The sequence below is a fragment of the Helianthus annuus genome, chromosome 11 (assembly GCF_002127325.2).
Source record: "Helianthus annuus cultivar XRQ/B chromosome 11, HanXRQr2.0-SUNRISE, whole genome shotgun sequence".
Taxonomy (NCBI): domain Eukaryota; kingdom Viridiplantae; phylum Streptophyta; class Magnoliopsida; order Asterales; family Asteraceae; genus Helianthus; species Helianthus annuus.
The window spans coordinates 15265061-15290682 of record NC_035443.2 but is presented as its reverse complement, the minus strand read 5'-3'; the positions used below and the strand labels follow the sequence as shown (position 1 = coordinate 15290682).

The window sequence follows — 25622 nt, the reverse complement described above, 5'->3', positions numbered from 1 at the left end:
GATTTTGAAGAATTAGTAAATGAAATGGAGAAGGATGTTATGCAATCAGAAAATGAAATAAAAACAAGTAAAAGAAATGGAGAAATTGACTCAAAGAAATATGAAAAGGTAGGGGAACCAACTCAGGTGGGAAAAACAGTAAGGTTAAATGACATGGATCATGGTTATCTTAAAGTTTGGCTATACAAGACAAAGGCTAAGTGTAACCAAGAGACTGTGAGAAGCTGGCTATTAAAGTGGAAATATAAAGTCAAAAGGATTAGGGAGGATGATATGAAAGTAGGCTCTGGTGAGATTGTGAAGAGATGGCTTTCCAAATGGAAATATAAATTTAAATTTAAATTGAGTAGGGAGGATAATATGAAAAATGGCATTGACATTCAGTTTGTAAGGAGTCTAAAGAAGGGAAGTTGTTGTAAACTTGAGGAACTTGAATTCTTCAAGTTGTTGGCAAAAAGGTATAGATGGCATAAATGGAAATCTAAGCAGTATATTTTCATTAGGATGTTTAATGGGTGTTGTTTAAAAAGGAAGGTATACAGGTTGCTCGTTTGGAAATATAGAGGGTTAACAGAGAAGTACTTCTGGCACAAAAGGGAAGCTAAATTCATGTTTTTCAGGAGTATATATGTCAACTGCTACTATGTTCTATTTGTGGTCATATGTGAATTGAAAAGAGCTGCACAATCTGGCTGCTGGAAATAGGCCATGGGTATCTCGTATGCTTATCGTCTATGGGAAGAAATGGAGGGTGTAGATGATTCAAAACTGATCCAGGAACAAATGATGATGATGATGATGATACATTGTGGTCATACAGATTGTTAAAAATAAGTGCACAATCTGTTTCATCTATGGGTCAGACATTCAGTTTGGGAGCTGCAAAGGGGTCAATAGAGAAGAAAATAGTTCTGGTTGGATCATTGGAGCTACAAAATAAAGCATAAAATTTTTTACAATTTCCTTTTGAGACTTTTGATTAGAATTTTTTTTTTTTTTTTTTACCATTTCTGATTTTTGGAACAAAAATCTTGAAGGGGGGAGTATTGATATGTGATAAATAGTCTAGGGTCTAGTGTGTCAGCAATTCAAAGTATAGGGACTGATCTTGTAAATTGTAAAAGGGTCTGTTAAATACTGTTGGAAAGAGATTAGTAGGACAGCTTTGATTTGGGATTATTCCTCTTCTTTCTCTGTGATTCTTCTTCATCTTCTAATCTTAGCTCATGAACTCTTGATCACCATTTTCACACCTATCAGAGTTGCTGCTGATGGCAAAAGAATCGTCAGACAATATGAATGAAAAATCAAAATCGTGTACCATTTAGATGAAGATCGAAGATTGAAGACGGAGAAGAACAGGGCGACTTCAATGTAAAAAACCCTAACATGTTTAGGAAGATGGAACGGCTGAGAGAAAAAATGAGTGAATTAGGTTTTAGAACATTTATATAGTCGGGTAAAAATCCGGGTACGGATACCCAGTGCGGGATCCAAATGCGAAAATGTGTTTTTTCCTAATTTTCCCGCCAAAAATCAAGTGAGGTTGCACCATAACACGACACGTGTCCCAAACCTTATTCATTTATTATATATATAGATGTAATACTAACGTTTATTATAATAAAAATAATTAGGCCATTAAAAATTAAAAGTCAATAGTGATAATGATTTGGATAAGACAAGTGTAAGTAAATGACTAGGGTTTTTCAAAACCAGATATCCGAATTTCAGATATCTAAAATTTTGGATACCTGTTTTTACTATTCGAATCCGTATCTAAAATTTCAGATATTCGAACATCCAAAATTTTAGATATTCAAAAATCCAAAATTTTATTTTATATTTTTCATTTATTTGAAAACGGATATATTTCGAATATTTCAAATTCAGATTTGGATATCGGATAGTTCGGATTTGGATTTTTTTGAACACCCCTGTAAATGTAAATGACTGATAGATTGGTTGAGAAAAGTTTATGGATGAAGGATAAAGATGTTGACAAGTGAAATAAGTTTTTGAAGGATAAGGGGGCATGGGCACACGTCGTGGGTATTCGGGTACCCATACCTGACCGAAAACACAGGCGTCGGTACTTCGGGTAGGGGCTGAGGGTAGTGGATTCGGGTGGTAAAAGCTGAGAAAGTGTTTGTGAGGGTAGCGTATGAGGAGAGTGATGTAGCATTGAATGATTGAAGAGGATTAGGGTACGTTAGGGTAGTAGTAACCCCCTCCCCCGGACGATATCTGTAGACATGTTTTTAGTGAAAATACATCTTTATGTTCTTAAAGTAATAATCATAAATTAATCCTTTTACTCCTAAGGCTAGACGGTGTGCTTCCACACCCCCTCCCTTTAACGGCAAGTGAAGAATTTTAATTGGTTAACTATAAAATCACATTCCCTCTCCCTTTAAAGCTCGTCAACCCATTCACGAAGACATGGTTGCCGCCCCTAGAGCCTTTACGTCGGAGGGTTGAAAAAATATATACAAAAAAATTTCTATACGAAAACTACATACTCTCCACTGTTGAGCGAAAAGTTCAGGGGGGGGGGGCAGCCACCCCCTCCCGCTCCCCCTATGCTGCGGCCTCTCCCCTTCTATCCTTAAAAAATCTCGAGAACATGGTTTTTTTTTCTTCATATTTTCATCTCTTTTATTTCCTCTCCCTCTGTTAAATAAGACTCTGGAACAGAGTGTTAGGGCCGCTGAGGCGGCAACAATTACCGTCAAGAAACACCGCCCCATAACCTTCGGTACCGAAAGTTAACACTCCTTCGAGATGGCGATCCCTATTTCCGGATCATCATCGTGATGTTCACATTTATGGATCACTAGTTTTAGCTTTCACTTTAGCATTATTAATCCCAATCCTCACACACAGGTAACAAGGCTAAACACCCAATAAAAACTCAATCTGGATAGACAGGTCCCACATGACCGAGTGGATAACAAATTTCACCACCAAACCGTATGTGCTGGTAGGGAGAGAAAAAAAAAATGGCTACAAACATTGTTCACGGCGTCAATAACTACCACTGCCACCAAATATCACGGCGGCTATGTTTCAGTTACCACCATGAACGGACCTCCGTCACGGTAACTTCATATTTGAAGCATTCGATTAGGCTGCAAAGGCAAATTAGGGCTCCGAGATCGTTAGTTGCGCGTAAGTTTACTAGAATTTCTGCTTCGCTTGACCTGACGGAAGACAATGTGAAGCTGGTTTTGGATGATGCTAGATCAAAGGCTAGTTTCAATTTCAATTATTAAATCAGAATTTTATGGTTGAAAACTCTAATTTCGGTTTCATTTCCTGCAGTTTTCACACATATTTGATACATCAGTAGGGATGACAGGTAATCTACCTTTCAATTTCGGTTTTGGTTTCTTCGATTGAATTCATAACCTTAATGAAACCCCTAAGGATTATCGATAGAGGTATAATCGAGCCAATCTGCTCATAAGCTACTACTTCCTAAAACAAAGCTTGTTTAATAAACAAGTCAGAGCCAAGCTCAGCTGAGCACGCTTGTGAGTCTAAACGAGCCCTGTTATTTATAAAGATCTAATTGTATTTAATAAATTTGTATACTTATATTAAATCAATATTATATATAAAGTTATGATTAAAAACTAAACAATATGTATCATGTTTGTATATAATCATTATAATTTAACTAAACTAGGATTCCGACCCGCCGCAATGCGGCGGGGATTCTTTAATTATAACTAAGTCGATCTAGGACTCGCACGTTATGTTAAACCTGTCAAACGGCTAAAAACAGACGATGTAAAAACGTTCACCCACACACGCACGTTGTGTGATGTTAACTCGCAAAATTTAGAACGAAACGTAAAAACGTTAAACCAAAGACGCGCGTTGCGATGTGTTAAGTCATAAAATTTAAAACCAAGCATAAAGCGAAAAATTTGCGGAAAATGAAAACTATAAAGGAACAAAGTTGAAAGTAAAAAAAGTTATGAGGATATATTGCAAAAGATATAAAGTTTTGTGTTAAAAGTAAAAAAACAAATAGTTTTGGGTTAAAGATAATTTATGAAATACTTTTGGGTGAAAAGTAAAAAAATCATTTTTTTTGGAAAACCCCCAAAGCCAACGTTACGACAACCATATGCATAACCATTTTTTCTTTGAAAAAACCCCAAAGCACACCCCGCGTTGCGGCTAGGCGTAAAGCGGTGTCAAATAGTACTAATGTCACACAACCTTCATCGACCACCAACACTGACTCGACCTAGGATATGCGTGTTGCGACAAACCTGTCAAACATGGAAAAATAGAGGTAAAAACGTTGAACCACACATGCACGTTGCGTCGTATTAACTCGAAAAAATTAGAACTATACGTAAAACGAAAATTTGCGAAAGATGAAAATTATAAATGACAAAAGTTGTGAAGTTAAATTGCAAATAATGAAAAGTTTTGGGTTAAAGTTAAAAAAACAAATTATGTAGGGTTAAAATTGCAAAAGGTAAAAACATTTGGGTTAAAAGTAAAAAATCAACTTTTTTTTTGAAAAATACCCAAAACATAATGTACAACTCATAATGCACAAGTAAGTTGCTAATTTATATATGGAATAATAATATAAAAAACGTTAAAAATGTCTATAAATTAATAAATAAATGGCAAATTGGATTTAAATAATCTCAGCTTTCTCAATTTGGCCGATAATAATCCCAACTCAGTTATTGGCCGATAATAATCTGAACTGGTCAACTTTTGGCCGATAATAGTCTGCATTAAATATAGCTTAACGGAGTTAAGTTTTTTCCCGAATTACAAACTGATGTTTTAGGGCTTTTGATTAGAACGAGGATACGAGTTGATTGATGTAAAATTTACCTCGAAATACTGCCCAAAACGACGAAAACGGTGCTTCAATTCAGGTGTTTAAACTTCTAATTAACAAAAATCAAGCTATTTGAAGCATCGTTTCGAGGTAAGTTTTACATAAATCGACTCGTATCCTCGTTCTGATCAAAATCCATAAAACATCAGTTTATAATTCGGAAAAAAGCTTAACTACGTTAAGTTATTTTTAATGGCGGACTATTATCGGCCAAAAGTGGACCAGTTTGGATTATTATCGGCCAATAACTGAGTTGGGGTTATTATCGGCCAAATTGAGAAAACTGAGATTATTTAAATCCAATTTGCCTAAATAAATAATAAACAAGCCGTGCTCGAAGTTGAAAAACTACTCACGAAAGCTCGATCTTGAGCTCTTATTCTCATAAGTTAAGCAAACTCGGGCTCAGCTCGACTAAGTCACACACCTAAATATGAATTATGAAACAGGAGTTGCAGAGTTGGCTGAAGTTGATGGACCATTTGTGAAGATTAGACTCAAGGGCCGATTCTGGCACGAACGGTCCCTCGTGTTAGCCCGGCTCGGGAACTATTTGAAGGAAAGGATCCCTGTAAGTTTACTCGACTGCGAATTTGTGATCTAAGTCTCATAACTACGAGCAACCTTGACCACCAGTGGTTTATCTAATGGCGAAAATACTGTTTTTACAGGAGATATTAGAGGTGGATATTGAAGATGAGAAGCAATTGGATGACAGCCCAGAAAACTTTTAATGTTTCCCTATCAGTTATGTCAGTTATAAAACATGTTTCATATGTCAAATTCAATATCACATCTTGGTAATTTGTGTTTGAACAATAGACAAGTAATCAATATAGCTATTTAGTTGCCGGTTAGGACTAGGGTATGATCAAACCCTGCGACAGCTTGTAAAACTTTAGCACCTTCTGATAACTCAACCAACATGGGTTCAGGCTCATCTGCAGAACTACCCAACCCGAGCCGTCCGTTTCTACCACACCCCCATGAAAAAAGCTCTCCATTGGTCATGACAGCAACAGAGTGCACACGCCCGCCTGAAACTGACAACGGTTTTTCCCCTAACAGTCCATCCACGGGCAACGGGATGTTTGTGGGACCCTCCCGCCCGAGCTGATAGTTCTGACCCCAACCCCATGAATAGATGCCTGAAATGCCGCCACCTCCGTCTGCTGATGGGATTCGGCATATTGCTAATGAATGGCCCAGCCCGGAAGCAATGGAGACAGGGTAGACGCTTATGTCGACCGGAAGAAACTCCGTATCTTGTGTTGACCTACCCAGTTGACCATATGCATTGCTTCCACCACTGAGTAAGGTTCCATCACCTGCAACAAGAACCCAAAATTTAACAAAACTACAAAAAAAAAAAAAAAAAAAAAAAAAAAAAAAAAAAAAAAAAACTAACTAACTAGTTGCCTTTCTTATGCAAATAGCAAACTAACTGGTTGCCTTCATTCAAACGTTATATAAAAACTATTTCTATATTCTTTAATCCTAAAAACATTTTTTTTAAATATAATATTTAAAGTTTAAATGTATTAATAGGGTTTCTGAATATAATATTTAAAGTTTAAACCCAAACCGGTTCTAGCGGTTCTTTAAACGGACATGTCGGTTATAACCGGAACCGAACCAGAAACCGTTTACTCCCAAATTTAAGAACCGGAACCGGACCCTAAATACAACAATATAGTTTGGATATAGCGGTTCCAATTCGGTTCCTCGGTTCTGACGGTTCGGAATCGTATATTGCTCAGCCCTAATGAGTACAAGAAAATACGATGATTTAACATGACTTACGTAGAAGAACCAAGGTGTGATCGAGCCCACATGACACATCAGCAACTTCGACACCTTTAAGTTCATCGACTAAACAAGGCTCCCAGATTATGGGCATATCGTTCTCCTTGTCCATAGCTTCCAATACCACTTTCTCCGCATCTTCAAGCTTCAAACTTGATGACAAATTAGCCTTTGAATCAAGCGGTGAAACGCCCATAATTGTTCTCTTTCCTAATCTACCATCTGCTGAATATCCCCAACCAAACAACTTCCCATCTTTAGTAAGTGCAAGAGCATGCCCCCATCCAAATGACACCTGTTCATTACACAACATATCAGATGTTATCGGCGATCACGTGAGTTTTCCGGTAACAGGTTCTCACACTCACAGTGCAATGCCAATTGCCAAACACCCCTATGTTTAAACCAATAAAAAGAATCATTAATTCTACCTTAAAAATGGTAATAAGACCACCTTAATTATCTCTTCTTTATCAAGAACTTTAACCCTGGAGGGAACAACAGCCTCTGTAATCCCGAATCCAAGCCCTAACTGCCCACGCTTCGATTTGCCCCAGATCCACAATGACCCATTGCCACTAATAGCCGCAGACACCACACCCGACGCAAATGCCGATCGAACACCACTCAACCCATTCACTCTTTCCGGTTCAACCCATGTTTCTCTGTCACAAAACAAATACAAATTCACACTAACTGATACATTACCTATAGTTATGATGTATGGTTACATGAAGTCTTATTGCTAATTGGTAGAAATTTCCTACATATACAATTCTAAGTTAGGGGAATAGTGTCAGGCAGCTTGCCTGGCATTTCCCTATTGGACCAATTTATTTTTAATTGAATTTTATTTTCAGTTTAAAATTACGCTTTCGTTTTTTGTTTAAAACTACGTTTTTGCCCACAGCTCAAAATAAAATAATTTTGCCCCTAGCTCAAAATTACGCTTTTGCCCTCGGTTCAAAAACTCACTTTTAATTTTGTTCCCAGTTTCAAATTACGGTTTCGCCCTCCGTTTAAAATTACGTTTTTGCACCCAGTTTAAAATAAAATTTTGTTTTTTCCTCTAGCTCAAAATTACGATTCTACCCTCAGCTCAAAATTACGTTTTTGCCCACAGTTCAAAATAAAATTATATTTTCCCCCTAGCTCAAAATTATGATTTTGCTCTCAGTTTAAAATTATGATTTCGCCTCCAGGTCAAAATATAATTTACGATTTTGCCCTCTGTACAGACATACATGTTATGGAGAGAAATATTCGGCTTTATGCTCCGCAACGCGGGCGGGGCAAAAACTAATTAATAACAAAAACTGTATGCATACATCATCTTACAACTTCCTCAAAGCTGATGGTTTGTTCACAAAACAAGATGTATAAAAACCATCAAGACATTTAAAAATTTAAAACAACATATTTACCACAGATTCCACAAGGTAGAGCCGTAGAGGTGTAACTTTCTAACATGACACAAGTATAACACAAAATTCACGGGTTTGGGTTCACTCAATGTTTAAAAAACCGGATTTAAAACATACCGGGTTGGGCTCTTAAATGGTTCAACCGGGTTGTACCGGACAGTTCAACCAGGTTACTAGTTAACCCTATAATTCCATAAAATTCAAATTCATCTAAAAACATGATCCAATCTCAATTAGGATTTATGTAACTCATCATGTTTTTATCTAAAAAACAACTATTTTCTTGTAAAATATTAAGCATTTTTTATTACTTATAAACAATAATACATTGGATGAGGCGGGTAACAGTTTCAAGAGTGATGGAATATTGGATTTGAAGACAGTAAGTTAATTACCGGAAATATGGAAGGTCAGTATTACTATTACCTTAACATCATACTTTATTAAAATTAAAAAACATCAAATTTTAAGATAGGCAAACCAGTTCAACAGTTTGACCCTGTAGAACCAGATTTACCGCCGGTACATAAGACATACTGTATTCGGGTTTTAATGACCTTTAATGTACCGGGCCAGTTATCAATATCCGGTTTAACCGGTATAACCAGCCGGTTCAATTCAAACCAGTATTTAAAACATTGGTTTACTCTAAAAATGCTAGAGCTACAGCACTAGAATATATTTGGAAACTTAACACTAAAAAAGAATCTTTGTAACTACCGCTGTCAATTTTTATCCAAAACACGAACTCGAATTAGAGAATACCCAAAAAAAACCCGACCAACCCGAACCTTACCCTGCCAAAAACCCGAACAAACTAACCTGAAAAAAACCCAAAACCCAGAAAAAAAAACCCGAAAGAACACCCCTATCTTGTAACTAGTAAAAAATAACAATGTTAACAAAATTAAAATTGAATAAGCATACCTAGGGGAATCAATGTTACGACCCAATTGGTGTTCAACGTTACGGCCCCATGACCAGAGGTGGCCGTTAGAAGTAACGGCGAGAGAGTGGTAGTGACCGGCGGCGACAGTAGAAACGTCGGGAGGGAGCGTTGTGATTGGAGTTGGTTCGTATGCGTGGGATCCGATTCCGGCGACGGTGGTAGGTAAGCCGAGTGCACCGTGGCTGCCGTCGCCAAAACTCATTACGGTGGTGGTTATCCGTCGCTGGCTGATGACGCCGGTGAAAGACGTTTTGTTTATAACTCGAAGCATCATTTCTTGAAAGGTTTTGGTGTCGTTCGATCTGATTGTTGTTGTTTTGATGTGGAATTGTGGCCTTTCATTGGTTTGAGTACCAGTTGGTTTTCGGTCGGTATCTGTTTGATTCGTTGGTTTGTTAAAATAACAATATCGGTATCAGCGGCGGAGCTAGCCCACTAATTTAGGGGTATCCTGAATTTATTTTACCGTGTAATCATACAATAAAAACGATAATCAATAAAGTAGAACAAATGCCTAATAGATTTGTTCTCTTCTTTTTTTCATAGCTTGAAATCGTTCCATTACATCGTCGTATTTTGCTTTATCAAAAGTTTCTTTTTCAACCGCACAAACTATAACATTGTTCAAATATTCCGGGACCATTCGATGGCGTAGATCCGTCTTAACAAGCTTCAATTTACAAAAAAAAAAACATCTTTCAACGGTTGCAGTTGCAACCAGTAAAACCAAAGCTAACTTCACTATCCGATAAACTAAAGAACAAGAACTATGTGTTCCGGTTTCCACCATAAAATGAGCAAGATCACTTATTCAATTATAATATCGTTTTGGGTATTGGGCTAACTTTATCAATTATATTTATGGACTTCTTTCAATTCTATTATTGTTAATTCGGACTTATTTTATCGTTCGGGCTTAATTATTATACAAGTTTTCGGGTTGTAAAATGTTTGGGCTTATAAAAAAATGAGATTTTGGTAATACCAAGTATCATATTTTTTGGTTAGGAGTATCCTCGTATTTTTTAGGAGTATCATTTGTATAAAACTGGAAAAAAAAAACACTACGAATACGGGGTTGAGCCGTAGCCCGTGCTACGGCTCCTAAGATTGTAGTTCCGCCCCTGATCGGTATATACTTAAGAGTATATTGATACATGTTTTCATTTGTTTTCAACACGTGTTTTACATCACTCGCAAACCATAAGGACGAATACCTGTATCCACATCGATGTTGTTTGACCGGATTTGTTCGATTTGTCCTTGTAACGAAGAAAGAAAATCAACTATATATGACCGTTCGGATAAAACATCTATCGAATTGTAGATAAAACTAAGACGTCGTAATGGCATATTTGAAGTTTTATTGAACATTATATTATAGAGTAAACTGCCAAAATGGTCCCTGAGTTTTGGTCACGTTTTTCACTTTACTCCAAAACTCAAACCTTTTGAATCTGGGTCCCTGTGATTTCAATTTTTTTGCCATTTTTATCCAAAAGCAAAATATGGTCAAATTTTTTCAGTTAACATCTAGCTTTTTTCAGTTAAAATCTAGTCGGATTTTTCTAAATTGTTATAATAAAACGTTAAAAAACCATTTTGCCCTTTATTAAAAGGGAGGAAAAAGACAAAAAATTGGATGTTAACCGAAAAATCTGACCAATTTTGATTTTGGAAAAAAATTGCAACAAAATTGAAACCACAGAACCCAGATTCAAAAGGTTTAAGTTTTTGACTAAAGTGACAAAAGTGACCATTACTCAGGGACCATTTTAGCAGTTTACTCTATATTATATTATATTACTAAAATAACGAAAACGATGAACAATGTCGATTTATATAAATTAAAAATAAACTGTAAGGCAACTTTGATGTCATTTACATTTGTGTTTTGGTCACTAGTGCATTACTTTTGACAATTTGATTAGTAAAATTTATATCTCAAGGTAGATAAAAATAAGCAAATCGCAATTACATGCTCAGCGTTTTATAAAACAACATATCTTAGGGGCTGTTTGGTAGCCTCTTAATGACCATTCAGATGCTACCTCTTAATGGTTTAAAACCTCTGAATGAATAAGAGGAAACCTCAAGTCTGAATGGTTAAGAGGTAACCTGTGAATGGTAAATCATCACATGTCACATTCTTCTACCTTCTCATTGGTAAAATTCTTAATGGTTCCATTAAGAGGTAGCCGTTTAATGGCCATTCAGAGGCTACCACACAGCCCCTTAATCTTAATAATCATAAGAAAAAAAATGCTTACTGTTAATTTATATACTATTAATTTGAAACATTTGTGTGCATGTTTGGTTGTAAGTTGTGTGCTTAAATACTTGTACCTTAATCAAATATAGGTTGTAAGTTGTGCTTAAGTGGTTGTACCTTAATCAAATAATAATCGTTTCATTACTTTACCAAATTCAATATGTTTTTTTATGCATTATGGTTTGTATAGTGGTAATGATATATATTATATATAGATTACGATGAACCTGTCAAACGGAAAAAAAATAGATGCGGGTTCATCGTAACGCGCGAGTCCTAGATCAACTTAGTTATTTTATTCTATGTTTTACGTTTCGGTTTAATTTCTTCGCATTAACACCGCAACTTCAGTGACGGTGGTCACTAACAGTAGTATGGCATTAGCGCTCGCCCTCGCCGCAACGCGGGGTGCTTAATACTAGTTATAATAATAAAACAACAATAAATTAAAAAAAAACCGAAAATAGTACTTTGTGAGGAGGCCCAACCTTCGGTTTTTGCATAGATAATGGGTGGAGATTGTTATCAATGCAGACATTCAGGCCCATAGGCCAAGCCTGACGTAATGTTAATGGGCTTTAGGGTTGTTGTATTGATCTATATATGTGATACATATACATGAAATAATGTGAATGGAATCCTTTTCTTATGTTTTCTCTCTTGTTGCTTTAGGGTTGTTGTATTGAGCTAGATGACACGTGACATTAATTGTAGTCCTTTATTATAAGTTAGATTAGATGAGTCATGCATTAACATGGAGAATTGAATAAATTAATGCTCTCACGTAACTTAACTAAAAATGATATAAAACCCAATTATATTCATGACGGTTTTTTTTACAAACGTTACTTTCTTCAATCCTCGGAAATTCAATTGTTTTTTCTAAACATGACAAGCAAATTAATATGAGCTTAATCTCTTTAACACTCACACACACATATATGTATACGTATAATGTCCTAGGATTGTGTGTGATTTATATATGTAATTGATATGCATATAAATTGTGAATAATTAACATGCATATAACTTGCTTATGGGTATATGTTACGGATTTCATTCGTTTAGCAATACTTCTGTTGGTCTCATTGTTTTAGATAGCATATATGTTATATGTATTGCCTTTTGACAAGTTAAATGTGCTAAACAAATTAATACAAATTTCATTGGTAGCTGGTTACCAAACAACTACGATGAGATAAACATTATTATGCTTTAGTGATTTGATATTTCAGCTTGTTACATGCTATGCATAGTCAACATAATTAATTGTATGGTTATTCTTCTAATTGCTTATTGTTGCTAAACAAATATTAATAGACATTGATATAATCATTAGAAATGTGTCCTCACATGAAATGATGAAAAATAGCTATTTTTCAAGTTCAACTCAAACTTTAGTTCATCGCACTTGGCGTTTTTGGCTAACATATAGCCTAGCCTAGTGATGGAAAACCTTATGAATAGTACATGTTTTCCCTCTAAACAAAGGCTCAAACTATAATATTTATCCTCCATGACGTATTCTAAACGTGTGAAAATACCCAATCGACATGTTTGACCACCAGAAGTTAGTCATCCTTTGAAAAGCTTGCTATAAATCTTCTCGACATGATCCTGATGCAGCAATACCAAGAATGTGATTTCACAAAACGCTCGGATGTAAATGTTATAATTTGTTAATGTCACCAGAGGAGCAAAGGATTATCGGCCACAGTATAGGCCTTACGTGTGGATGATCATGAAAAAAAAACTGATATCTATGGCCCAAACGAACATAATATGAGTCGCTTACTAAGTGGCAATTGCGAGAAGGGGAAATACAGACATTCACTTCGCTTCAAATGTGTATTGACCAACCAGTGATACACAAAGACCTTATCATACTCACGTGAATGCATGTATCATACATATGCAAATCTAGAAGCTCCAGTAGAGCGATCACAAATTGAGGTGGCAAATGTCTAATACACATCACAACTAACACTGTCACAAACATAAGTAATATAATTTTTAGTTGTCTTGGTAGAGACGCTATTGATACTATCTCACGTGTTAATAGCATATTAAATGCTCCAGAAGAGCATCGAAAGTTTACCCGTTGATATCGAATTTTGTAATTCATAATGCATCATATTCTAATGTATACCGAAAAAATTTATTAAGTTTCCACTATGTTTGAATGAAAAGTCATCACCTTGGAATGGTGTAAAAGAAAATGTACTAAATATCTAAAATATATCATATAGCAAATATGGCCATAAGACTATATTAGAAGTTACTAGAAATGATACTAATTTTCCACAATATTCCATTAAATTAAATATGGTGAGTAACCAGAAGTTACTATAATATTTATATGTTCACCACATGGCATGACCAAATAGGTCATCAAGATAGCATCATGATATGCTAAAAAAAAAAATCAAACATGCTAACCGGCACCTTAGCACCTATAAGTAATCTAAAAACATTGCTCCCAAAATGTCTTATCTTTTGTCTAGTTAGTTTTTTTTTTGTGGCAAATAAATTTTTATACCCTTCCAAACAATAAACTCATACAAACAATCCCTCTTATATGGGACCATTGAAATGTACAATTGTGGATTGTGGCATTCATACATGGTTACATGTGAGTTTTTAGCTACCCATATGTAACATATGCCCAACACTATGGAACGTTGTTTTTTTTACATGGTTTAACACTATTCTTTGATAACCCAATTGGAGGGACCATTGTTTGGGCACAATGTGAGAGGCATACGTAGTCAAGACGGAATTCGTCGATTGATTATATCAATTCAAAAGCAACTGCTTATCACCAATACTCCCCATTACAACTGGTCTCATGAAGAGAACTAAGTTTTCCATTTTTTTTTATATATTTTGTTGTGCAGCCTATGTACCAATAGCACCACCATAACATATAAAATGGGATATGTACATCGTATTCCCAGTCTTAGGGAGAGACAAGAAAATGAAAGACTGGTAACATAAAAAAATGCATCATATTATATATCGACCCTTGAAGTGATCAATGCAAATCTGAAGTCCAAAAGAAAGAGCGTGTATTTGCAAATAATAACAAATGAAATACAAGATGCATTCACTAACACAAATAAGGTGACAAAGTCACATATACCAACTTAAACTTATCTGCTCGAATGGAAGTACTCACAAAATGATTATCATATTAATAAATTGTGAGAGATAAATCGGTTCCAAAAAGATAAAACCCACAAACACAAAAGAGCAGAGTAACGCAATTGGTGTAACACCAAAAGAGGTGGCACATAAAACACCATAAGTGGTTGCATACAAAACCCCAGAAGTGGTTGCATACTAAACCTTAAAGAAGGTTGTTGTCAAAACCCCAAAAGAGGCTAATGGAGTTCTAAAAAGAAACTTTAGTACCAAACAAATATGAGATCGCGATGAATTATGTACAAAATAAGTACAATATAGAACCGTAATGAAACGCGTGTAAAATGATATATTTGATTATGCTATAGCAATAGATGTAATCGATGAAAAAAAAAAAGATTACGTCTATAGAAAGTGTGCAAGAGTGTACGCACACAAATAGCCAAAATGGCTACATGACTTATGGTTGAACTAAATTTGCTCGACAAACTAAACGTTTTTGAACCAGCAGTTCGAACACCCATAGACGTCAAACCAGTAGGTTATAAATGGGTGTCTTTAAATAAAAAGAAACGTAAATAATGAGTTTTTGCGATGTAAGGCATGCATTTTAACATAAAGATTTTTCCCAAATCCCAGCAGTTGATTACGAGGAAACGTACACCCCTGTAGTGGAGGCGATAATCTTTAGATGTTTAAGCGGCCTCGCAATTTCAGAATGACTTCAGATAAAACAACTTATGGATGTCATCACCGTATACATCTACGAGACAATTGCAAATGACATCTGCATGAAAACCCCTGAAGCATTATGAAACAATAACCCCATATGTGTTATATATATGAATCTTAAAGGAAACTACTCGTATGTGGTACAGTCGACTATACTCTGAAAAGAGAGGTATAATTTTGATAAAATGAGCTACATCTATTTAACAAGATTTCACTCTTACAGTGATAATGTAAACATCATCGAGAGGGAACTCTCAAAACTAAAAAAGAAAAATTTTGAATGACCTTTACAAAGTGTAGTTATTCTCGACCTGTAGTTCGAGTATATATGTACTATTTTTTTCTCATCAATCTGACTACATCTAGAAGATGTTATATAGAAAAAGCTCATTCGTTGAGTACATGAACGATTGTCTGATCGCTTGACATAGAAAAATATTCTTATCAACCCCAAGAAAAGGATGTTGAACTACATAGTCAAGAAGTACTATACTTATTGCGATCAGAGCATTGACGTATCTTGCAAACAAAACGACATCTGATATTACGTTCTTGTTAGATGTATTGGTAAGATTACAGTTCTAATCTCAAATGTTGCACTCTTTTTCCCTTCACTAAGTTTTTCCTATTGGGTTTTCTTGGTAAGGTTTTTAACGAGACAACATAACTGATCCAGTAGTATCAGTTTATATTATAGGTCCCGAAGTACTAATTTAACATCATCATAAATCATGTTGTTAATTATGCATAATGCGTAGTGCACTCTTTTCCCTTAGCTACGGTTTTGTTCCATTGGGTTTTCCTGGCATGGTTTTAATGAGGCAGAATTATAAAGCGCATTAAATAATTATTTGACATATTTACAAACTCGAGACACGTGATAGTTCCACAAGAACAATATGGCGTCCTGGGTTACGAATCATATATATTAGACTCGCATAGAGTTCTATCTCAATCCATATACAAGTTATGAAGGTCGAAGATTTCAGCATATTTAAGAAGTATGTAGATTAGAGTTGATCAAGAGAAGCTCAAGCCACACTGTATGAAGACAATGTAGACAACAACACTCAAATCAAAGAAGACTACGCCAAATATCAAGTTAAGCAATTGTCACAGCAGATTGGATTCAACATCATCAAGATATACAAGTAAAATTGATGGGGAGTAATGTACCCATAATACACACAGTGTATGTACTCTTTTTCCTTGACTAAGTTTTGTCCCACTGGGTTTTTCTTAGTAAGGTTTTAATGAGGCAACATAACTGGTCCTGCAGTATCAGTTAACATCGGTCCTAAAGAATCATGTAAACATTATCTAGTAGTATAATGTTAACAGTGTATGTGTATTTCTAAATGTCTGAGGGGATCCTCAGACATTTAATGTCTATGGATCACGGATCCTCAGTTTAACCTGGATCAAGGATCCTCAGGAAGTGATGTAGGAAGACTAAGGATTAAGGATCCTCACTGGTATTCTTAAACTAACAATTGTTTCCACCACCTTTTGGCTTGTTTTGTAGGTATGTTTCGAAGAGGACTTATTCCAATCGAGATTCCAGGGGAATATGCTCTTTATTTTGACATGTGCACGAGCTGAAGACCGTTGGTGGTGATCGTAGGTGAATGGCTGATTTTTCGGATAGTTAGTTAGGATATTTTTAGCTAAGTTAAGCGGGGTATTGAGCTAAATTAAGAAACCACTGGCACTCTGGTTACCGTACATCATTTATGTTAGTCTTTCTCTCGAATACACACACACTAGAATTCATTGTATCAAGCTCAATACTTCCGAAGTTGTAAACTTGCTTATTCAATATAGTTGATAGTGATAGTTTTCACTATCCGAGGTTTTTTCTGCCGGAGATCATTCATTGATCAAGGGCTTTTTCCTCATATATGTCCTTGTGTTCATTGCCATTTTCGTTCAATTATTGTTCTTGCATTTGTTCATTTAATCAAGTATCCAACCTCACAAAAATCAGATTTGCTTACATTATCCTTGTGTGATTTTGACCAAAACATGCGTATTAACTGTAATTCTGAGTCTTTGGGTGAGACTAAGTTGTATGGCCGTTCTTGCGAGTATAAAATAAAATAAACAAGATAAATGTTAGTATCATATCGCATGCAAGTTCAGGACACTGAACCTATCCGGGATCCTTAACCAAAGATCTCCGAGAATCCCAGAGATTAGTTAGTCTTCACTTGTGACCGTTATAAACCACTTTCTCTGTATCTTTTGCATGTTTTCTATAACTTCTTGACCGATTCTTCGGGAATGATGCAGTCAACACATTTTATATGACTCACTCAGCGTATTCTTCATTGCATTTCCCGTTAATTAACAAAGACTAAGTCGTTAGATGTTATGATTTACATGTGAGAACAAATTAAAGAGAAAAGAACAATAATCAGTGAACTAAGTCAATATTTACTTAAGGGATCCCGGACTGGCTTAGGATCCTGTACTAACTCAGGATACTTAGACACTGAGGATCCCGGAATGTAAATTTGACCCATAACAAAACCGATTATCTTGTGTGGAGGTTATATGTACTAATGACGATCCGAAGAAATAAAAAAATTGAATGAGTATTCTTATTGTTATCATCTCACATCGTTATTACTTCTACAATCATTATAAAATGTTTGAACCGGCTCTGCCTTTTAATCTAATAGTTTATTTTCTTGATACTATTTTATGTACGTTTGAATAAGGGCACATAAAGCATGTATAGAAGTGATATGAAGATTATGATTTTGGAATAGTATACAATTATCTTATCATAACTCATAAATATTATCTTATAAAACTTATAAACTAGACTAATTAAGTAGTTAACTACATATTTATGTTTTGCCCGCATACTACCTTCAGCGGTTAAATAATTTGGGTTCTGGTTTCCTCGACCTGATTTGTAGACTGATTTCATAACTCGGAGAACTAATAACTAATACTGAACATTTTTATTAACAAACTTATAATGTTTGAAATTATTTTTATTTTCAATTTTTTTCTGAAATTTTTATCTATACTTTGATCTTTTATAGAATTAAACACACTATTATAGCACCAATTAATTAGGTAATGTAGAATGAACTAGTTGAATTCCTAGTACGGTGCGCCGAAAATTTGATATATGCATGAAACATATAATACTATTTACGTACAGAAGGTATTATAAGATCTAAGACCATGTGTAGTGGTTAGAGCATTCACATCCTATCCACCATTTTTTACCCTATAATTACACTAAAAACAACTACAGTTTCTCTCTCCTGCTAATTAAATAATATATTTTTATACATTTATCATTACCTTTTCTCTCACCTCTACTCATAATCACTTTCAAAATATATTAAAAAATTATAGGGGGTGAACAGTGTCCCCTCAAATATACAGATGAACAGTAACACTTTCTCTCTCCTTCACTCACAACCACTTACATCCACTATTTATAATATAAAAACCTCTCTCTCGGAATTTGATGGATAGGATGTGAATGCTCTTAAACAATATAATGCCTCCACCATGGGGCGTTTTGCGCCATGTGGCAGCCCAGTCAGTAAGGGGCATTATTGAGCGTTTTTACAAAATGGGTGTAGTGGGGATGTGAGGTATTATGTTAAATGAGATGTAAAATAATTAAATAAAAAAAAACCTCAAAAAATTCTTATTGGATAACATATAAATGAGATGGAAGATGATTGGAGAAGAGGATTGGGGCAAGGCGTTTTAAACATAACGTTTAATCAAATTTTTTTCAAAAAAAAAAAAACGCTCTAAAAGCCCCATGTAATGGGTTCCGGGCGTTTTGGGACGTTATTTTGCAATTTTTTTTTAAAAATCACGCCCCACTACGGGTAGTCTAATTAAATAAAGTTTACACACATAAAGTTACAAAGTTATGTATCTGTTCGGCTCCACCGATTTGTATAAAAAAATCATAAAATTTAACATCGGTACTATTTTTAGGCCTATATCAGTGTGGTTAAATAAATTAAACATATTTCTGCACTATTTTTTTTTAAAGAAGGAACACAAGTTAGGTGCTGTTTATTTTTTAAAAGATAAAATGTCTGCAGTTTGTGGACCATATCTGCACATCTATAGAAGCAAATGTGTACCAAACCTCTACATTCTACAAGAAGAAGGTTGGTTTTTTTTAACGTATATAGAATTCTAAAATAAACTGGTAGTTGTGTACGGACGGTGGTGGTGGGTGATGGACGTAGATGGTGGGTGGTGGGTGGTGGTGGTGGACGGTAGTGGTGGGTGGTTGACGTGGATGGTGGGTGGTGGTGGACGGTGGTGATGGGTGGTGGATGTGGACGGTGGTGGTAAATGGTGGTGGTGGTAGACGATGGTGGTGGACGGTGGTTGGTGGTGGTGTTTAACCCTCTGCAAAACTTATAAGATCTTAGAAGTGGCTGAGCCAAGATTGCATTAAAAAGAACTCGCACAGCCATTTTTTAAGGAAACGTTTTCGGAAAAACAAACACCACCTTACTATTTAATATTTTACAAAATTACCATTTTGATGTGCGTAGACAAAAAAAGCTAGTGTGGAGGATAGTAGTCTTTATGACTAATTAATTAGTTAAAATGATAATAAATGAGATAGGTGAAAAACTATTTAATATTTTACAAAATTACCCTTTGTTTTTTTTCTTCTCAATTAAATTTTCTTCTCAAATGAACCTTCCCTTATAATGGTAATGGTAATTATAATTTGACAAGTATTAAACTGATAATTTAATACTTTCCCTTTAAACCTAGTATTTAATTATTATAATAACTCATATCTTTAAACATAATATTACAAGGTTATTAAGAGAATTTATTTATAACATTTATTTAATTATTTTAATAGTTCATATCTTTGAACACAATATAAAAAGGTTATTAAGAGAATTTATTTATAAATTAAGTGCTCTAATGTAATTCCCTATATTTATTGTTATATTTTAAAACTCTTATTATAAACTACAATTTCATTTCTTTAAAATTTAAATATATATTTAGCTAGAAGTCTCAAATTAGGGTAAGTGTAATATGTAGAAAACAGTTTAAATACCAACATAAATGTTAATATACGATATTCTATATTTTAGATAAAAAACATTATATTATATCAATTATATCAATTCTAAATTAAATATGAATAGGATATTCTATATTTTAGATAAAAACATTATGGCCGAAAGGTTGGGGTGTAAACCAAGGGCGCTTCCTTTTTCGTATTTGGGCATTACAGTGGAAGCAAATATGAATAGGATTTCTCATTGGGACCCGGTGGTGAATTCATTTAGGAACCGTTTGTCTAAATGGAAAGCTAACACTTTATCTATCAGTGGGCGCGTGACTCTTATAAAGTCGGTGTTGGATAGCTTGCCGACTTATTATTTTTCTATTCAAGGCTCCGGTTAAGGTTATTAATCGGTTGGATCAACTTATAAGAAATTTTCTATGGGGTGGTTCGGATGAAGTGAGGAAAATGGCTTGGGTGTCTTGGGATAAAGTGACACGGAAAAAAGAAGAAGGCGGGTTGGGCTTGGCTAGACTTGAAGAATGTAATAAAGCACTTGTTATAAAATGGTGTTGGAGATATTTTCATGGTTGCAAAAGTCGCTAGGCGTTCGCTAGTCGGATTCGGGAGTACTCGGGAAGTACTCGGCTTAGGCGGAGATTACTCGGGGAGTAATTGGCCTGGGAGACTAGTACTCGTGCCTCGACAGCCTACCTTGTAGCGAGTACTCGGGGAGTACTCGGAGTCTAGGCGGGACTTTTACAACCATGGATATTGCACTGAACAACATGCTCTTTGGGGAAAGGTTGTCGATTCCATTCATGGATCCGATCGAAAGTGGGGAGTTCTTCCTCTAAACCGGAATGTGTCCGGGGTTTGGAAGAACATTGCGTCTTTATGTAGCAAGCTCAAGTCGGATGGGGCAGGGGTCACAAGTATGATAAGGGGTCGAGTTGGTGATGGGCGGGACATCCATTTTTGGATTGACCCGTGGTTATGCCAATCACCTTTGAAAGATAGTGATCCAGATCTTTTCGCGTTGGACTCACAGAAACAGTGCAACATTTATGACAGATGTGAAGAGGATGAAGGTCGGTTTAAGATCAAGTGGAAGTGGAAAAGATCCCTTGGGTCAGAAGCTGAGATCGATCATAGGGACGAGTTGGAAGCAAGCTTGATCGGAATGTCTTTCTCTAGTCGACGAGATGAATGGTTGTGGAATGATGTTAAAAACAATACCTTCACAGTGGCCGTGGCTAAGAATTGGTTGCGAGGGAAGGGTAATGAGGAGAACCCATTGGGTTTTATATAGTGCAAATGGCTTCTGGTGAAATGCAATATATATATGTGCGGGCGTTTCTTGACCGGCTTCCTACATAGGTTGCATTGCAAAGGAGGAATATTTATGTCCAAGATGAGGATTGCATGTTGTGTGGAGAAGAAATTGAGACAACAGGTCATATTCTTACGGGTTGTGGTATAGCGGCGAGGGTTTGGAATGGGTTTTCCACGTGATGTCGAATTCCGCCTTTGTATGCGTTCTCTACTAAAGACCTAGTCCACGTTTTCGAGTAATGTGGCCTCTCCGGAATTATGAAGAATGTTATTCAAGGTATTATCATTATAACGAGTTGTATATTGTGGAAAGCTAGGAATGAGAGGATTTTTTCGAGTAAAGCTCCTAAAGTGGTGGATATTGTTTCGGATGTCAAAGTCTTGGGGTTCCTTTGGTATAATAATAGGGTGAGAAGGGGATCAATGGATTAGAAGAAATGGTGTAATTTTGATATAATGTAACTGTATTCCTTGTTTTTCGGCTTCTTATTCCATCTTAGAATAGGTTGCTGGGGTGTATATGAAATATGATCTTTCAAAAAAAAATAAAAAATTCTAAGTTAAAATATATATCTTCTTCCATTGGTGAGTTAAGATTTACGAGACTATTAGGACGACACATGTCCATGGGTTGAGGGAACATAAATATAAATAATTAGGTATTTCTAGATAACTTATTATGCACTATGTACATATTTGAAATGTATACAAATAAATATTTATAGCAAGGTTATTAAGAGAATTTATTTATAAATTAAGTGATATAATATAATTCCCTATATTTATTGTTATATTTTAAAACTCTAACAATCTTTAATTTTATTTCTTTAAAATTTAAATATATATTTTGTTAGTAGTTTTGTCACGGCCCCAGCCCCGGTTTGACCCGATCAGGAGTCGCGGGACAGGAACCCGTGGTATTTAATTGATGCGACAGCGGAAGATTTTATACATGATTTTTTTTTAAATTGGAATGCCCGATTATTTTATTTCATAATTCGGGATAAACCCCGTAACTTACAATAGAGGAATTTTACTAGGAAATTCCCTGATTTATTAAAACATGTTTATTTATTTTAACTGGGCCACCTCTTCAAGCTTGTCAGTGCTCCGTAGCACGTTTTCCTTGATTTACAGCAGGTCGCCAGAAACATGTTTTAAAAAATATTTTTGTCAGCGGGGAAATACTGAGTGAATCATTCATTTTGATAAAATAACACATAGTTATAAATTACAGCATAAGAGCGATTACAATGGCTTTTATCTTATTTTTTATTTGGCACTTTGTCACTTGCTGACGATGGTCATACCACTATTGGGTCTTTCCCCAAGTAGTGACGTTTATCACGGTGAGGATTTATTAGCCTAACCCGTGAGAAATTAGTAATGTGCACAATACCCCACTAGCCACTGATTAAGATAACCATGACTTAATCCCTGTAATTATAACCTTTGAAAATAATTTGAGGTATTGTAAAACATTGATAAAAAGAGAATGACTCACATTGCAGATTTATACGGGCAGAGTTTAGCCTACTAATAAGCTTGTTAACCTAATTCAAGCAATAATGCACACGAACTAGGTTAGTAACTAATACAACATTTACGATAACTTACGAGATTAAAACCTTCACAATGAATGACAAATTGCGATACTTAAACATCCATCAAATTAACGACGAATGACAAAGTATAAACCCTAATTTGAGCAGCACTTAAACATTCATCGGATAGTTTCAATCGATCGGACATTGAATCGTAGCAGCGATCGATTTATTACCCTGTTATCGCGGCAGAAATTCGAGATTGTGTGTGTTTCTGTAGTATTTGGACGATATCTCAGTGCATGAATCGAATTTTAACGTCGAACCAATGCGTAATTGCAAGTGCCAATGTCTACTATATATACTGGAAAAAGGGCGCCCTCGCGTGGCGCGAGGGGTACCACCCTAGCATAGGGTAGCCCCGTGTCCCAGTAGCTCAGGTGAGTTGGTCGTTCGTTCGAATTCTTTTTACACGTAAAACTTTTTAGATAATACTAACGGGAATTTACCCCCTCTGAGTTTTAGGGGCCCTGATCCTGATTCCGATTATTTTGAAAATTTTAGGGGTTATGCAGGATTACTTGGGGGTCTCAATTAGGGTTTCCTATTGGGCAAAATAAAATAATAAATAATAGTTTTGGTGAGAGTTGTTACAAGTCTTAAATTAGGACAATTTCATTTCTTTAAAATTTAAATATATATTTTGCTAGGAGCCTCAAATTAGGAGAAATGTCATGAAGGACGAGTTTAAACACCAATATAAGTGTTAAATATATATATTAAATTATCATGTAAACATTAAAACCAACATTATTTTAGATATAAGCATTATATCAATTCTAACTTAAATAATATATATATATATATACATATATATATATATATATATATTCTGGTTTCTATAGGTGAGTTAGGGTACAAAGATACGAGTCTACTAGGACGTCACATGTCCTTGGGGGTGAAGGAACATAAATATAACCAATTAAGCATTGTTTGGTGATAAAAAATGAAAGAGCTTTAGATAATTATACGGTTGATTGAGTTCTTTGACTTTCCATCTATATAAACTTAAATGATTTTCTTTAAATAAATATGTTATTGTTGATTGTGTTCAAGAACCAAAATTATTATAAATTTTGAATTATTTTATATTTTTTATATTTCATATTTCATATTGTTTCTTGTATCACACATGATAAATAAAAATTTTGATATGAATACATATAACCCTAATATAAACTATACATACAAAAGTAAAGAAAATATAACTTTATTCATTTTAAATAATTTATTCATTTTAAATAATGTGTTTAAGAGTTTTATTTCAAAATTAACATTTTCTTATTTTGGAAAGTGTTATCAAAGTAGACGGAATAGAATTTGTTCACGATTTAAGAACATACATATATATACTGTTTATATATATTTTTAGAATATAATTTGTATAATTTTTTTGTTATCCCATCTTCTTTGGATACGTTTGTCTTTTTAATGAAGTAGAGATAAGTTGATAATTAATATTAATATTAAATATTAATATTATCAAAGTGATATAATCATGAATATAAGATTATTTTAATGTAACTTATAATAAAAGACTCCAAATAATGACACATACGTTCTCTCCTTCAACCTCATAAATTTTATTAATATTTGTTTAATAAATTTCATTAATATTAATTAGTAACCAATATATAGATATCACTTATTTTTATCCTTATTTTGATCTAAAATTAATAAATAATTTCAATTTTTCAATTTAGACCCTTGTTTTTTTACTTTTAACCCAAAGTTTCTCATCTTTTGCAATTTAATCCTAACTCTTTTTTTTTATTTTCAATTTTGGTCCACCATACTTTTTATCTTTCCCAAGTTTTTCGTTTCGTTTTAAATTTCGTGAGTTAACGCACCACAACGTGCGTGTGGGGTTCAACATTTTTTAGTATATTTTTTCCCGTTTGACTGGCCTGTCGTGTCACGTCTATTTTTCTGCGTTTGACAAATTCGTCCAACCCGCGGGTCCTGGATGGACTTAGTTATTTTTTCCTATGTTTTACGTTTTGGTTTTATTTCTCAGCAAAGAGGGTCAATGATTCCAAGATTTTACGTCTGCTTTTGTTATCCCATCTTGTTTGGATACATTTGTTTTTTTAATAAAGTAGAGATAAGTTGATAATTAATATTAACTAGGTTTATCACCCTAGCCGCGTTGCGGCGAACTTTTTTTGTTATTTAGTATGTGTTTACATGTGTTTTAAAATCACTACGAGCGCGTTGCACGCGGAACCACTAACAAAAATAAAAAGAAAATGTAAAAAACAGTAAAAAATAATCGAAAGAAAATCAACTAAAAAAGTTGTATGTTAATGATGTTGTTCTTATGAAACCGGTGGTCAGAGATGAGCAAATAATACTGGGTACCGATTCCGAATTTCCGAAACAGAAGGATCCTAAGTACCAATTCGGTACCGACTTTTGGCGTTCCTAGTACCGGTTTGCTAC

At 34.9% G+C, this 25622-nt stretch overlaps 2 protein-coding genes across 2 annotated transcripts; one reads left to right on the top strand and one right to left on the bottom strand.

The window, feature by feature from the left end:
• The first annotated feature begins 2896 nt into the window (after positions 1 to 2896).
• On the top strand, positions 2897 to 5736 carry LOC110889729. Its single transcript, XM_022137295.2, has 4 exons — positions 2897 to 3251; positions 3325 to 3361; positions 5329 to 5450; positions 5551 to 5736. The coding sequence occupies exons 1-4, from the start codon at positions 3003 to 3005 to the stop codon at positions 5611 to 5613; spliced, it is 471 nt and encodes a 156-aa protein (XP_021992987.1). The 5' UTR covers positions 2897 to 3002; the 3' UTR covers positions 5614 to 5736.
• LOC110889728 (RCC1 and BTB domain-containing protein 2) lies at positions 5604 to 9425 on the bottom strand. Its single transcript, XM_022137293.2, has 4 exons — positions 9037 to 9425; positions 7140 to 7350; positions 6683 to 6980; positions 5604 to 6207 (listed from the first exon to the last, which is right to left on the bottom strand). The coding sequence occupies exons 1-4, from the start codon at positions 9330 to 9332 to the stop codon at positions 5723 to 5725; spliced, it is 1290 nt and encodes a 429-aa protein (XP_021992985.1). The 5' UTR covers positions 9333 to 9425; the 3' UTR covers positions 5604 to 5722.
• Positions 9426 to 25622: the final 16197 nt, after the last annotated feature.

Bases quoted from the DNA above. Each gene is read 5' to 3' on its own strand.
- LOC110889729 (XM_022137295.2), top strand. From the start codon at position 3,003: ATGGCTACAAACATTGTTCACGGCGTCAATAACTACCACTGCCACCAA. The intron at 3,362-5,328 runs GTAATCTACCTT...ATTATGAAACAG, and splicing joins TACATCAGTAGGGATGACAG to GAGTTGCAGAGTTGGCTGAA. The intron at 5,451-5,550 runs GTAAGTTTACTC...CTGTTTTTACAG, and splicing joins ATTTGAAGGAAAGGATCCCT to GAGATATTAGAGGTGGATAT.
- LOC110889728 (XM_022137293.2), bottom strand. From the start codon at position 9,332: ATGATGCTTCGAGTTATAAACAAAACGTCTTTCACCGGCGTCATCAGC. The intron at 7,351-9,036 runs GTATGCTTATTC...GTTTTGTGACAG, and splicing joins CGTAACATTGATTCCCCTAG to AGAAACATGGGTTGAACCGG. The intron at 6,208-6,682 runs GTAAGTCATGTT...TTCTTGTTGCAG, and splicing joins TCACACCTTGGTTCTTCTAC to GTGATGGAACCTTACTCAGT.